The sequence below is a fragment of the Scardinius erythrophthalmus genome (genome assembly GCF_964197995.2).
Source record: "Scardinius erythrophthalmus genome assembly, chromosome: 20".
Taxonomy (NCBI): domain Eukaryota; kingdom Metazoa; phylum Chordata; class Actinopteri; order Cypriniformes; family Leuciscidae; genus Scardinius; species Scardinius erythrophthalmus.
In genome coordinates this window covers 7,010,110-7,025,903 of record NC_138240.1, presented here as the reverse complement: position 1 = coordinate 7,025,903, position 15,794 = coordinate 7,010,110, and the positions used below count along the sequence as shown (strand labels likewise).

Below are 15,794 nucleotides of genomic sequence, written 5' to 3'. Positions count from 1 at the left end.
ATATATATATACATAATTTATTCACAAATATAAAGGTGTTTATAAAAATATTACTACATTTCAAGATATAAGAAAATTAAATGTATATAATATTTTATTTATTTATTTTTTAATTCTATATATATTAGTGCTGTCAAATCGATTAATCATGATTATATATGTGTGTGTGTAGTATACAAATATAAACACACACACACACACACACATATATATTCTATATATATATATATATATAGACACACAAATATATTATATAAACAAACTTTTATTTTAACATATTTGACAGCACTAATATAAATTGAATGCAATGTAAGTCACTTTGAATAATAAGCATACCAAATAGATTAATATAAATGCTGAATAAAAACATGCAAGGATTTTAAGACTTATGAAGGGTTATCGTCTGCTATCGTCAAGGCAGATCCTGAATAAGGAATGTTGTAATTTCTCCAAAAGGCCCATGATGCCTGGCATGGTAAGACTAATAAGAAGTGAGAGGTCTCCATCTGTCCTTGTAGAGACTGTGCTATTCCTCAATCATCACCTACGTTTCTGCAAAACCATGCTGAGAAATGAAATTAGTTCCTCTTGCAATGGCCCGGTGCATGATGTCCCATCAGGGGAATGTAATTTTCCTGCCTTTGAGGATTATCTTAGACTGAATCTTGACAGGTTATGTCTAACTGTGCTATAGATTTGTCATACCGCCATCTTTTTATGTCGTGCTGTCTTAAAAAGAGCAACTTAAACAGCAGATTGTGGTGAGCTAGAGGCCACAGCAGGGGACGTCCTAACGGCGATGATGTGAAAATTGAAGGAGGGTGTAACGGTTAAAGGGGGTAGCAGTGAAAGTGTTGTGGGAGAAGATGTTGTCCCGTGTTGTTAACACTTAATTAAATGCACACAGTGACTGTGATGCAATGTGGGAATGCAGAACTGTGTGGGAGTTTTGTTGTTTTTGGGCTTGTTTGTTACTAAACAGTTACTTAGCAGTGCTAGACTCCTATAAGTCATCATTTATTCACCCTCATGTTTTTCCAAACCAGTATACTGGTATTTTTAGTCACTATGAATGGTTGAAGACTTAGCTATATGTTGGAATCACATGAGGGTGAATAATTAATGACAGAGTTTACATTTTTGGGTGAACTATCCATTTAATGTTTTTTAAACAGACTTTTTGTTTTATACTCAAATCACTTAATTGTCTTTTCACTCCAGCGTGTTTCCTCGGGAGCTCAAAGAAGTGTTTGCGTCCTGGAGGCATGAATGCAGTAGCCGAGGAAGGCCAGACATCAGCGAACGCCTGATTAGCGCATCTCTCTTCCTGCGCTTCCTGTGTCCTGCTATCATGTCGCCCTCACTCTTCAGCCTCATGCAGGAATATCCTGACGACCGCACCGCCCGCACACTCACGCTCATTGCCAAAGTGACGCAAAACCTCGCCAACTTCACCAAGTAAGTGAATTTGTGCATGCAACTCAAAGATAGAACTTTTTTCTTTTACCAAACTGGGGTTCGTGAGGGAAGTGTGAGTTGATGAAAAACTAAAAATGAATTAAATCATACACATTTCAAATGAACATAAGTAATTTTTTAGATAAAAACAAAGGTTCTACAGTATATGGAACCTTTTCTTTTAAGAGTGTCATAACAAATGCTTTATCATATGACATGATACTGAAATGACAATGAAATTGATGTTGATCATGAGTTTTAATGCATCATACTCTGAACTATGGTTAAATCAGCATCATAATGAGCAATATTATTCCTGTGGTTGCAATTAGTTATGTGAACATACTGATAAAGTGTTTAAAATGGTACATTTGAATCAGGAAACTCAAACTGTAGCCTACTTTTTTTGTCATAGGTTTGGCAGTAAGGAGGAGTACATGTCCTTCATGAATCAGTTCTTGGAGCATGAATGGACCAACATGCAGCGCTTCCTGCTGGAGATCTCCAACCCAGAGACCATCTCAAACACAGCAGGCTTCGAGGGTTATGTTGACTTGGGCCGTGAACTCTCCACTCTTCATTCTCTTCTGTCAGAAGCGGTCTCACAGCTCGATCAGGTGAACACCTGTGTTTGAACAAATATCATTTTTCTTGGGAAAATATATATAACTGTCAGTTTTCTCACAGAAAAAGAATATTATGAATTACAAAGAGCTCAGTTTAGTTTATCTAAAGTGAACAGATTTTCATTTAAGATAAAATAAAGACAGGACTGGCTCTAAAATCTGATTGGATGAGCCACAATCAAAGATCTGAAATATGAAATAGCATATATACACACCTGAGAATACACATCAGATTCGTTTAAAGAGGACCTATTATGCTTTTTTACATTTTTATCTTTCTTTAGTGTAATGTTGCTGTTTGAGCATGAAGGTCTGCAAAGTTACAAAGCACAAAGTCCAATCCAAAGGGAGTTGGTTATCTGACAGCAGCAGCATTCCACCTGTCACTCAAGTGGCCACGCCCTTAATTATGCAGAATTTGAAGGCTTAATATAATTTAAGCGGATGAGTTATAAAAAAATTGACCCCCTCACATTTGTCATGAAGGGCAAAATTAGCTATATAGACCAAAACCACTTGGTTTTTGCAAAAAGGGGCTTCATTGAGACAGGAACTAGAGCGTTACAGACAGACTGAGAAAAGAGGTGCTGCAACAATGTAAAATATATGAAAAATAATGTGTTTTATTAACACCTATTCTAGCAGGCCCCAAAAACAAAATCACAACTTTGTAAAAGGGCATAATATGGCCTCTCAAATATTTAGGCACTATATTGCTAGAAATCATAAAACGGTTACAGTTGCTGCTTCAAACTGCTGGAATAACATACCTGTACTAAACTTTATTTTAAGTGTTTTTTTCTGTAGTGATATATTGCCTTTAACCCACCAGAGTGAGTTTAGTGATTTATCAAGTTTGAATCCAGTCAGTCACAATTCATTCTCCATTGTATTGTAGAGTACTATCACCAAGCTGGGGCCTCTAGCGCGGATCCTGCGGGACGTGAATTCAGCCCTGACGAACCCCACCGGAGTCCCTGTGTCGTCTCCCACCGAGCGTGTGGGCTCCCCCAGTCTACCCAGCAGCAGCCTGTCTACCGGTCTGCAGAAAATGGTCATGGACAGTGAGATCACAGGGTAAGTTGAGCCTAAACTTCAATTTCAGCCTGGTTTAGATAGTAAAGCTAGTAAAATCTTTATCATTCTATTGTGGAATACGGTAAAAATGAAGGTGAAACCTTTCCACAGCAAGGCTCTTATAAAGCTGTACATCTTTTCTTGCTGCTTGACTGATCACTTTCAAAGACGATTAATTGAATCTGATTATGTCTTCACATGTTTTAATAATTTGTTTTCAGGTCTATTACAGATCTACACATGCATGAATTTTCTCAACAGAAAGAGCACAGCACTAACAATCCCAAGGTCATAGGTTCAGTTCTCTGGGAACACGAATAGGCCTTCTAATAAAATGTATGAATGCACAGTCAGATGTTTTGAAAAAAAAACATCTGCCGAATGCATAAATGTACGCTACCTCTCAAAGGTTTCGTAATGTAATGTAATTTATTTCTGTGATGCAAAGCTGAATTTTCAGCATCATTACTCCAGTCTTCAGTGTCTAATATGCTGATTTGGTGCTCAAGAAACATTTATTATTATTATCAGTTCAAAACAGTTAAAACATTCTTCTAAACTTTTGAACGTGTTAATGTCGAAAGTGGCAATATAATGCATGCAGTTAACTTGGCCAGACTTATCCTGATTTGCTTTGACTGGAGAGAACCAAACAAGACATAGTTTATACTTTCCTTTTCTTCATGTGCAAAAATAAAACAAAATACTTCAGGGTGGTTTATCCTCTTGCTCGGTAATCAAAGGCATATTTTTTAATGTAGTCTCTGTCATGAGACTTAGTGTACTGTTATGTTTTGTCAAAGCACAGTTTTTGGACTATAATCTGTCATATTAGCACACACATCAATTACCCATGCAAATGAGCTAGAATGACAAATAATGAGTTTGATTTGAAGTAAAGAACAGCTGTGATCTTCAGTTTTGTCCTGTCGCCACTTGGACAGGTTGGTGGATTTCACTCGGCTGCCCTCGCCTACCCCCGAAAACAAGGATCTGTTTTTTGTAACAAGGAATTCTGTGATTCAGCCGTCGCCCGCCCGCAGCTCCAGTTACTCGGAGGCCAACGAGCCAGATGTTCAGATCCCTAACGGCAGCAAGAGCTTGTCAATGGTGGACTTGCAGGACAGTCGTTCTCTTGAGAGCGCTCCAAACACCTCCTTCAGCGACCCCATCAATGACAGCCAGACCTCCGTCGGCCAGGGCACGGGAGTGTGGACCACCCGCACCGCTAAGGGCAACACGCCCAGTGGTCCGACCCTAAGGAGAGCAGGTCAGACCCCCACGACACCGAGCACAGAGACCGCCCCGGGAAGGTCCCAGCTGCTTGCCCCGCTCTCGTTCCAGAACCCTGTGTACCAGATGGCTGCCGGATTGCCCATGTCGCCCCGTGCGGTGGCCGATTCGGGATCTGAATGCCAGAGTTCCATAAGCTCCCAGAGTAACGCAGAGGAAGCAGCTACTGCGGGGTCAAAGCACCCGTTCCTGGGCCAGGCCAGCACGGGGGCCAGTGGGGGAGGGGGCAGCAGCGGGGATGAGTTCATTCGGCGTTCTGGAGAGTTCACCCGCAGACAGCTGTCCCTCACGGAGGCCCAACACCAGACCAACGTACCGCGACAGAATAGCGCAGGGCCACAGCGCCGGATAGACCAGCCGCCTCCAGCCGTCACAAGAGGCCGCACTCCACCCAACTTGCTCAACACCGCACCCTACCCCCGCCCCTCCAGTGGAAGCATGATGTCATCATCTCCTGATTGGCCGAGCAGCGGCACCAGACTGAGGCAGCAGTCGTCGTCCTCCAAAGGGGACAGTCCAGAATCCAAGCAGCGGACCCTGCACAAACAAGTGAGTTAACTGTGACAACATTTTTTTTAGTTTTTGTCTTTTGATGAAAATTTCCTTTCTTTTGGGTAAAAAGTTTGTCATGTCATTATGTCATATAATTAAATTATATGAATTGAATATGTACAGGTCATGTACAGGTGCTATTCATCTTTTTGACCACCGGATTTCCTCAACAAAATTTATTTTGAAAAGCTTTTTTCTTAAAGTATAATAAATAAAAAAACAAGAAGATACCATTGCCATGAATTAATAATGTGTTCCCTCAATTTAGTGGCCTCGATTTAACTAAAACAAGCGAACTCAGTAATAAAATGTGACCATGAATAAATAGATCTTAGGAAACAAATTTGGTCTTTGCCACAATGTCTATTTTTTTCCACATATCATGTGTGAGGCTCCATTTGCCATCACAAATGTTGCTTTTATTTAAGGCAAATAAACCTGATTTTTCTCTGGACAATAAACTTTTCATAAAAAATACAATGAAATATTTTGAAATACAATTTAAAAAAAAATACAGTGGACTTACATTGAAGATCCGAGTCATATCTGGAGATCAAAATATCACAGAGAATTGATTGGCCAGTAAGCAACCCAACAGAAAACCCCATCAACCACATAGCAGCATGCTAACAACTAGCATTGTGGCAACAAGTTTTGCAGGGCTAGTGCCACTCATGTTTTTTTTTTTCAGAAGTGTTATAAACCTAATCGTAGTGATTGTTGCTTCAATCAAGAAAAGATATTATACTTCTCAAAGTTCCATGTTTTCAAGACATAGTATTTTAAAACCTATCACATTCCTAGCTGTCTCTTTATGTTGCAACATTCCCATAGCTAATTTAGATACCACTAAATTAACTACCACTCGGCTGATATCCTTAAAACAACTTGGCACTTAGATCTCTCGGGGGGATAATGAGCCTTTTGGTGCAACGCTAGAATCAAACGAGGCTCTTAGGTTGAGATGAACACGCAGCCCTCTCGCTGTCAGAGGCGAAAGGAACGGAGCAGACAAGCAGAATTAATTGCTAGAGCGCAGGCGCTGTGCTAGTGATTAAATGACTGCTCGCATTGTCCAAACTGTTCCTTTGATGTCTGCTGAATGACTCTTCATTAAAAAATGATCAAATGTTTTTTCTAGCGAGCACAAGTGCTGTTGTCACCTTGAAAAGTTTTGAGGCACTTGTTTGTGTGTATGTTTCTGTGGATGAGTGAAAACTAACAAATTGATGGCAACTTTCTCATTTGGATGTTACCATGGCCATATTGTGATACAACCGTGTGTGTGTGTGTGTGTGTGTGTGTGTGTGTGTGTGTGTGTGTGTGTGTGTGTGTGTGTGTGTGTGTGTGTGTGTGTGTGTGCGTGTGCGTGTGCGTGTTTGTTCAAATGAACTTTTATTAGGCTCCATCCCCTGTGAATCCCAATGCGTTGGACCGCACTGCTGCATGGCTGCTGAATATGAATGTGCAATATTTGGAGCAGGAGGGAATTGACCCAGATTCGAAACACCGGGAGGACTTTCCAAACAAGGAGGATCTCACACCAACTGAAAAGGTAATAATGAGACCTTATTCTGCGGTGCAGCTGCATAAAAACAGCAGAAATCCAGCAGGCTCACTGTTTGTGAGTTCAAGACTGGCCTCCCATGGGCACACAGACAGGAAGTGCTATAAGAGGTGATCATCTCTCATAAAATATGTTAGCTGCTTTCACTATTTATCCTCACTGGAACATGATGGACTTTCTGTAACGTCACGACATGTTTATGAGTATTATTTAGGCCATGCTGACATTGCTATAACCTTCCTCGAATGACCAATCATCTAAACCTAATTCATTAGCTAAGCATTTGTTTGTTTTTTGTTGTTGTTGAATGAAATGAATACTTTTATTCAGCAAGGAAACATTAAGTCGGTCAAAAGCAGCACAACTGTTTTCAACATTGATAATAATAAGAAATCTTTCTTGAGCAGCAAATCCGCATATTAGAATGATTTCTGAAGGATCATGTGACTCTGAAGAGTAGAGTTATGGTGCTAAAAAATCTGATTTGCCATTACAGGAATAAATTATATTTAAAAATATATTAAAATACAAAATATTTATTTTAAATTGTAGTAATATTCCAGTTTTACTGTATTTTTGATCAAATAAATGCAGCCTTGGTGAGCATAAATCATAAAAACATAAAAAAGTTGCTAATTTAAATATTTTGAACCAGTTTCACTCTCTAAACTAAAGAAAAACAGTTTTTATTCCATGCAAAGTTTTTATTCCCCCAAGAACCAAGACGTGAGAATATTTTAAGCTCAGATCTAGTTGCTTAGTCACGGCATCTTGTCTTAAACTGATGTCAAGACGGTGGATGTCAAACTGCAGACAGGTTGATGTTGTTCGATGAGTAGAAGTGCAATTCTAAAGCACTTCAGATAAAGTTGCTTCTTGATCTCTCTAGTGTTGTAATTTAGGCAAACAGGCTCAAATCACTACACTGCAAAAGCGGAGAAGCACAAGCCCGTCTCTTTCCCCTGCTCTTTAATGAATAATGAACCCGGCGGAGTGCATAGAGCGTGCACACCCACATACTCAACCCTCTCCCTCAGCAAAACCCCACTGCATCTGTGCTGTTTGAAGCTGTTAATGTAAGTGATGCCGTGAAGATTGGTTGAATCCTCTAAAGGGAACTGCGCTTATTCCACAATAACGTTTTAGTCGAGATGCAAAACAAGAAGATGAAAAAACACACCAAAAACCAGGCTTATTATTTCATGTCTTTGCATATTTATAAAGCAGTCAGTTTCTGTATCTATAAGTCCTTGACCAAGCAGAATCTCAAGATGCAGACTATCGGCAGTGAATTTTAAAAAACGTTCTCCTCACAACTGCATAAAACATTTCATACAACACTTTCTTAGTTTCTGAATAGCCTGAAGCAAAAACACAGCAAAATTATTTTCCTAACCAGTTTTTCTGAATTCTTTTTAAAAATATGTAAACAAGATAAATTTACTTGAAAAGCAAAATTGTGTAAGATATTAAGACTAGATTTCTTTATGCAAGTTTCTTTTTGCCTTTGAGTGAAAATTCTGACTTTTCCAGTAAATGTGACTTTATACTGTATATCACATTATGACTTTATTTCTTCTTTTAAACTTGATATCACAATTTTTATTTTTATTTCCCCCCATCAGATTCATCAAACATCAGTTACCCCATTGGAAAATAGTATTTTCAAGAGTAAATTAAATATTTTTTGTAAGGTTTATACTATAAACAAATTTCTTAATGGAGTAAGAAAAATAACCGTATTTCAACCTACAGTAAATTCTGTTGAAAAAAAAAAACAAGAAAAAAAGTATTTTTGTAAGTTGTTTTTATACATAGCAACTTTGATGATTTCAAAGTATAGCTGTTATCATGTCATGCATTCCCTGCAAATTAAACCCATGACCTTGGCTTTGTTAGCACCATGCTTTACATTTTGAACTACAGGTTTGCCCCAAAACACATGAAAAATTCATCTTTGAATCATTCAGTAGCACCAACTAGGTATATTTCATACAGCTTTGCTGGATTTCCCAGGCTTAGAAGACAGATATAAGATGATTAGCTGGGTTATATTCGTGTAATATGCATTTCAAACCACAGCTGTGCACATCTGAGAACTCCCTCTTTACACAGCTTTTGTTGTTCTATAATCCTGCTATTAGAGTTCTTCATTCGCTCTTTCCTTCCTCAGTATCAGCAGGAGATAGCTGTCCTGCAGGAGAAGCTGCGTATTTCTGCTAAGAAGCTGGAAGAGTATGAATCTCGCATGAAAAGCCAGGATGACCAAACCCAGAAGATGCTCCTGGAGTACCAGGCCCGGCTGGAGGACACGGAGGAGCGATTACGCAAGCAGCAAGATGACAAAGAGCTCCAGATGAAAAGCATCATCACCAGGTGAAGATCTGCTTTAGAAGTAGGAGATGTTTGGATGTGGGGTGGTGTGGTCTTGTGATTAAAGATCCAGTCTAGAAACTAAAACTTTGTAGTTTCAGACCTCATAAAAGAAGATACATTAGATGTTATTAGGGTCCAGAATTAACTGTTTGAAACTTAAGCTATCCTAGATAAACTTCTGATGGTAAATTAGGTATTTTGTGCTCAGTAACTACAGACCAAATTTCTAATCTTCCATTTCTTGGTAGTGTCCGTACAGCTCAATAACTACAGCATCTCAACGCCAATAAACTTAATGAGACATTTTAGTGTGGCTTCTGGGCAAACAACCGTACAGAAACAGCCTTGGTTTTAAACGATCTGCAAGTTATTTGGAACTTTTAGAAATGAGTGCTGCTTTTCTTACACTGTTGATCATGAGATTCTACCCGACAGACTACATAACTGGGACGGTCTATCAGGTCCTGTCTTAGACTGGTTTAGATGCTACTTAAGCTTCAGGGATAACTATGTTACACTGGGTACCTACACCTCCAGGTTTTACGTCATATCTTGTTCCTCAAGGCTCAATTTTGGGTCCTCTATTATTTAACCTTTACATGCTTCCTTAAGCTGGTGTAATTAATCAGTACAATATTTCCTTTCACCAGTATGCAGATGGTATCCAACTCTATCTATCACTTGCACCAAATGCCTACAGTTAAATTTTCCTATTTACTTACTTTGAGGTATTTTAAGTATTATGCTACAGTTCAGTTAAGCACTCAAGTAGCATCTGTAGCTTAAAGATGTATGTGGCAATTTTATGTTTTAGGTTGATGTCAGTTGAAGACGAGCTGAAGAAAGATCACGCCGACATGCAGGCCATTGTAGACTCCAAACAGAAAATCATCGAAGCCCAGGTGAATCTTAAATCAAAAACCTGTGTTATGTTCATATTCATGAAATCAAGGTTTATTGTAATCAAAAATTTTCCATGATGTCTTTCGACTGGTGCTTTTGGATCCAGAAACTTAATTTAAGTGAAAAATATTTGGGTTGACAAACTATACTCCATCTAAAACAACATTTTTCTCATTTTGGTTTAATGAGTTTTATGGAATATATTAAGGAATACTAAAATTCATTGATAGGGCGACTGGGCTATTTAAGTGAACAACTAAAATGACTTAAAATATACACTTTCCCTATACTGTCATTCAAACGTTTTCGGTCAGTAATATAAAAAAAAAAATATATATATATATATATATATATATATATTTTATATTAAGCAATATTAAGCGCGCACAACTGTTTTCAACATTGATAATGATAAGAAATGTTTTTTGAGCAGCAAATCAGTATATTAAAATGATTTCTGAAGGATCATGTGACACTGAAGACTAGAGTAATGATGCTGAAAATTCAGCTTTACCATCTCAACAATAAAGTACATTTTTAAATTCATTAAAATAGAGAAGAGTTATTTTAAATTGTAATAATATTTTGAATGCATTTTACTTAAATAAATGTAGCCTTGGTGAGTCCAAAAGTCTTCCATTTAAAATAAAAAATGACTAAATGATTAAAGACATATTTAAGATTCTGCACTATTTCTATGTCACTAATCAAATAAACAGATTTGCTTCCATTAAAGCACAAGATGCTTTTTGGATCATTCTCAAATCAGGCTGTAGAACATGATCATCAGTACGTGTCAGCTTGAGTGCTGCTGTCATTAAAGCAATAGGGGTGCATACTAAATACTAAGAAATCAATGTTAAATTTTCACTCAAGTTCTTATGCTGATAATATAATGTAATGAATCATTTTCTATTAAATAAGAAAAAAAATGCATTTTCACTAATGGTTTTGGATGTTTGTATCAATTGTCAACTACCCATTTGCAGGGTCATAGCGCCCTCTAGTGTTCTGTTTCGATTTTAGCATGATGTGATGAGTTGGTCTCTGAGGTTTAATAGTGTAAATGTAGTTGAAAGTTTAATGATAAACGCCCATGTCCTCCGGGGACAATCAGCGTCTCTCTCATAAACATTTTGATGAGCATAAAAACCACCCACTGTGGATTCACTTTAGCACTCATCAAAATCATTAAAGACTTTGTTTACATCATAGATTTATTTTATAAAGGCGAGGAGAGATTACTGCTGTCGCCGCACGAATTTTAATTTCAACTCTATGAATTAATTTAATGGGTTTTGGATGGTGTAATTAGTCTGTAATGTTTCAGACCAAAGAGTGCCAGTCACCTTGTGTCCGTTTGCGGAATAGAAAGACTTTAATTAAACATTAAATATCATGCACTGTTAATCACCTTCTTCTATCTGACCTCCATGAATGGTCACTCCCCACAGGAGAAGAGAATCGCATCCCTGGACGCGGCGAACGCCCGGCTAATGAGCGCTCTGTCTCAGCTGAAGGATCGGTACAGCATGCAAACGAGGAACGGCATCTCTCCCACCAACCCTACGAAGCTGCAGATCACGGAAAACGGAGAATTCCGGAACAGCAGCAACTGTTAGCGTGGATACAAACACACACGGGCCTACGCGCCTAGTGATGGACAAGGGCTATGGGTAACTCGCGGAAACAATACGGAAAAACGGCACTCCAGCAGGTTTAAATTTACTTCACAAAGTCCTGAGTACTGGGTCGGAATAACTCCTTTGGGAACAAATCGGATAGGATGTTGCACAATGTCACACAGTTGTTTCACTCAGTACATAAAGACTAATAGATCATTAGCCACGCAAAGATGTCTAATGGAATATTCCCATGATGCTTCATTTATAGCCTTTGTCACGAGAGCCACTCGGTCACAAGAAGTTAGCCGTGACCTAATTCTGTATCATCTCTAGATTTGAACTGTGCATATACGCATTTTGATTGGACTTAGCATGATAATAATGATCATAAGTACGTAATTATTTGTCGGAAAACTATTTTCTGCTTTGTTTTTATTGATACATCTGTACATTTCATGTAAAGATCATTTTCTTAACATTTTTGTTGCTTGCATCACTCCAGGGCAGCAGTAGCACAAAATACTCGCTTTTTTTTTTTTTTGTACGGTTAAAGAGAAACATCTCATTTTGTTGCATACTTTTTTTCTATGCGCATAACATATAGAGGCGACGCGCCTCGTTGATGTATATAGTTTTTTATGGGCTTTTCAGAGAAAAGAGGGGTTTTTTTCGTACAGTGTGTTTTTCCCGTGCTGAGGTCTGCTGTACTTTATTTAGAAAAAAGTACAAACTATGTATACTCTGATTGTACACTGAGGTGCTGCTTCTAGATAGAGCAATGACGACGACACACTTTAACCCCTCTACAATCACAACCAACACTGTGGATAGAAATGTCCTCACACTGCTTGCCGTTCGCGTGGCCAGTATTAGACTCCGTATCCAACATCATACCTACAGTACAATCAGTGTCTGCCCCCCCTACGATGTCTTTCCTTCCACTCTATGCACTTTCTATAGCATTAGAATGGACCCTTTAACCAAAACCTGCTTCTGTGGACTTGTTATAAAGGCTATTCAGAGCAGCAAGTACAAGGCATATAGCATTCAGCACTTCTACTGGATGACAGAGGTTTGAGATGATGTGTGACGGGTACGTGGCTGTTTTTGTACTTTACTTTTGTAATGTTTCCTGCTCTTCAAATGCAGTTTGCATCAAACAAGCTGCGAGTCGGTGCAGCACGGCAATAGCTGCGTCAACCCCGCAGACCCTGAAAGTTTGCTCCGGTATCAGACGAGCCTGTTTTAGCTTCACTGAACTTTATTCAAATCAGCTTCACGGAGTGGAGTTTTAAGACTGTCTGTGTTTCTTTATGTATAAATATTCACATCAGTTTGTTTGGGACAATAATTTTGGAAAAACTGCAAGGGCAAACCCACTTTGTGTATAAATCTCATATCGAACATCTCCATTTTTTAGAATTCTCTATTATCACTACATTTTTTTTTTTTTATTTATCACACAGGCTTGAGAGAAAGTATGCTCTGTTTAAATGTTGTTTGGAATTGATTTTTAATTTATATTTTAAATTATGTTTAGCTAATTTATTTATTCAACTGTATTTGTTGTTACAACCCCAAAATGAAGAGTACTTTTTTTAAAGTGTCCAACGTTAAAAAGCTCTGTTAAAGTCGACATGAAATGGAAGTCGCAATAATATTTTCTTCCCTATTGTGACGTATATCGGAGTGAAACAGCTTCTCGAATGAGGAAAAATTTAAGGCGGGAATTGATTTTGTTCAACGGAATTGATTGGATCGATTGCTAATTGCTGTGTGACACCAGTAAACACATCATCAGAGAAGAGAAGAGGGCCGAAATCACATAGCTACTCTCTTGAGTAGGCCATTATTTTTTGCAGGGCTGCTAAAAAAAGTACGTTCTTATATGAATGTGTGTAGTATGAATATAATCTGGACAGTACGCCCAGATTAAATTCATACTACACACATTCATACTATGTAGAACATACTTTTTTATATATACGCCATGTTGCCCTTATCATGTGACCGACCACCGCCATTCACAAATCCTCTCCCATGGCCTTATGGGATAGTAAAGTGTCCACTGTATGCACAATTCAGAATCTCGCCGGAAGTAGTAGGTCATCCAGGTACTTTTTGCCTACTCTTTTATGACTACTGTGAATTCGGACATACTGCTTTTGTTGCATATTGTTTTTTGCCCACTAAATAGTAGGGAAGTATGCGATTTTGGACGGGAAGTTATTTTGATTAAAGAATACAAGATAAAAATAATAATGTGCACGGATAAATCATTATCTATTCTTTAATAAATACTGCAATATTCCAGAAACAAATAATAATTGACTATTTTGATTTCATGTCGACTTTTAATTTCTTTCAAGTTGAAGTGTGTAATCTTTTGAATGTTAAAATAATCAACCAATGGCGTGAGGTTTGGGGCGGGACTGTCTGTTTATTCGACCAGTGGGGTTCGAGAAACCTGTTTTAAAACATTCATTATTTTTGCAATTGCTGTCCTGAATGAGTTGAGGTGAAGTTGAGGTGGCATTTACCGTTGTTTGGCAAATTTTTGAGGGTGAGATCCGTTCATTACAGTAGGAATCCATGCGGTCAGGAATTTTTCCTCACGCAGGATTCGAAACGGTTCAGGTTGATCATGCAAATTTCGCTAATGTGATCACAGCTTTATAGTAACTTAGTTAATTACAAAAAAAATTTGAAAACAAGCTAATTAAACATGTCACATGACCTTTTGAAGGCTAGTACAGCACATTTAAAAATCTCTAAAGAAAATGTTTTTTCATCCCTTAATACGTTAAAAATGAAAGTCAAAGGGCTGCTGTTTAGTCACTCGATTTAAAGGAAGACAACCTTTAACTTTTTCCTGTTTGGCATGATTATATATAAAAACAAAGAGAAGAAAAAATCTCCACATTATTTTCTGCTTTACCTCTACATCTTTTGTATGTATGTTTCTGAGCTACGATGACCGTTTTGCCACATGTACATACATGAACAGAAGACACACCAATATATGAGAAGTCATTTGTGTTAAAGAAAAGTTCTGTGCAATTCATGTACAATTGCCTCTAGAATTATTAAAGTTTTATTTAGCTATTTCAAGGTTCTGACTTTATTTGTTAGTTTACTGTACAGTCCAAGAAAAATAATGTTGTTGAAAAAAAGATATATTGTTTCACCTGTGTAAAGTTAAGTAAATGCTATGGACAGAATGTATATATCCATGTAGAATGCCATTGTCAAGATGGGTGCACTTCAATGAGTGCCATTCAAAATAAAAGCTAAATATTTGTCCATGAGTGTTATCACTAAGGTCTTTCTTAAAGAAATAATGATTTGATTTGTTTCATTGTTCCACTAATTTGTTTGGTATTCCTAGAAAACTATATACAGTGTATATATATATATATATATATATATATATATATATATATATATATATATATATATATATATATATATATATATATATATATATATATATATACGTATATAACAGCACTAGAAAGTTTCGCTGTTGATATATTCCCATTTACGTTTTTTTAAATGAAAAAAAAAATACAAGAATTAAATACAGTGACGTCAAAGCCACTTCACACTGTGTAGACAGGGAAAAGTAGTTAATTTCACAGTTCATTGGCTGTCAAAAAACTGGGCAATAGTAAAACTTACTAATATAATGAATAAAATGTCATGTTTGTGATGTGTATGTATATACTGTGTGTGTGTGTGTATATATATATATATATATATATATATATATATATATATATATATATATATATATATATATATATATATATATATATATATATATGTGTGTGTTTGTGATGTGTATGTATATACTGTGTGTGTGTGTGTATATATATATATATATATATATATATATATATATATATATATATATATATATATATATATATATATATATATATATATATATATATATATATATGAAGAGTTCAGATGCAAAAGCCTCTAAGTGCCATCTGAAATTTTCTTCTAGAATGATCATTTTTATCAAGCTCGTATATTTAAGTTCAGTAATTTCATTTAAATTACAATTAATAGGTAATTTGCATTGCCATTTAAGTGAAATTACTGAACTTAAATATACGAGCTTGATAAAAATTGTCATTCTATAAGAAAATGTCAGATGGCACTTAGAGGCTTTTGCATCTGAACTCTTCACATATATATAATATATATCCCCATATTCTTGGCAAAAGCTTGATCTCTTCAAATTCGTAATATCCATAGACAGTATATAAACGGTAATATCACATGCTGAATTCGGAACCGCACACT

General features: G+C 37.0%; 1 protein-coding gene across 6 annotated transcripts in view; it reads left to right on the top strand.

Moving 5' to 3' along the window:
- Positions 1-14,785, top strand: part of dab2ipa (DAB2 interacting protein a) — a 116,996-nt gene extending 102,211 nt beyond the window's left edge. For all 6 annotated transcript variants that reach the window (XM_081348382.1, XM_081348383.1, XM_081348384.1 and 3 more), the window contains 8 exons: positions 1,222-1,458; positions 1,874-2,075; positions 2,983-3,161; positions 4,106-5,003; positions 6,409-6,561; positions 8,747-8,949; positions 9,764-9,851; positions 11,307-14,785. In XM_081348382.1, coding sequence (XP_081204508.1) covers positions 1,222-1,458; positions 1,874-2,075; positions 2,983-3,161; positions 4,106-5,003; positions 6,409-6,561; positions 8,747-8,949; positions 9,764-9,851; positions 11,307-11,474 — 2,128 coding nt within the window. In that variant the 3' untranslated portion in view covers positions 11,475-14,785. The remainder of the gene's footprint in view (positions 1-1,221; positions 1,459-1,873; positions 2,076-2,982; positions 3,162-4,105; positions 5,004-6,408; positions 6,562-8,746; positions 8,950-9,763; positions 9,852-11,306) is intronic.
- The last annotated feature ends 1,009 nt before the right edge of the window (positions 14,786-15,794 follow it).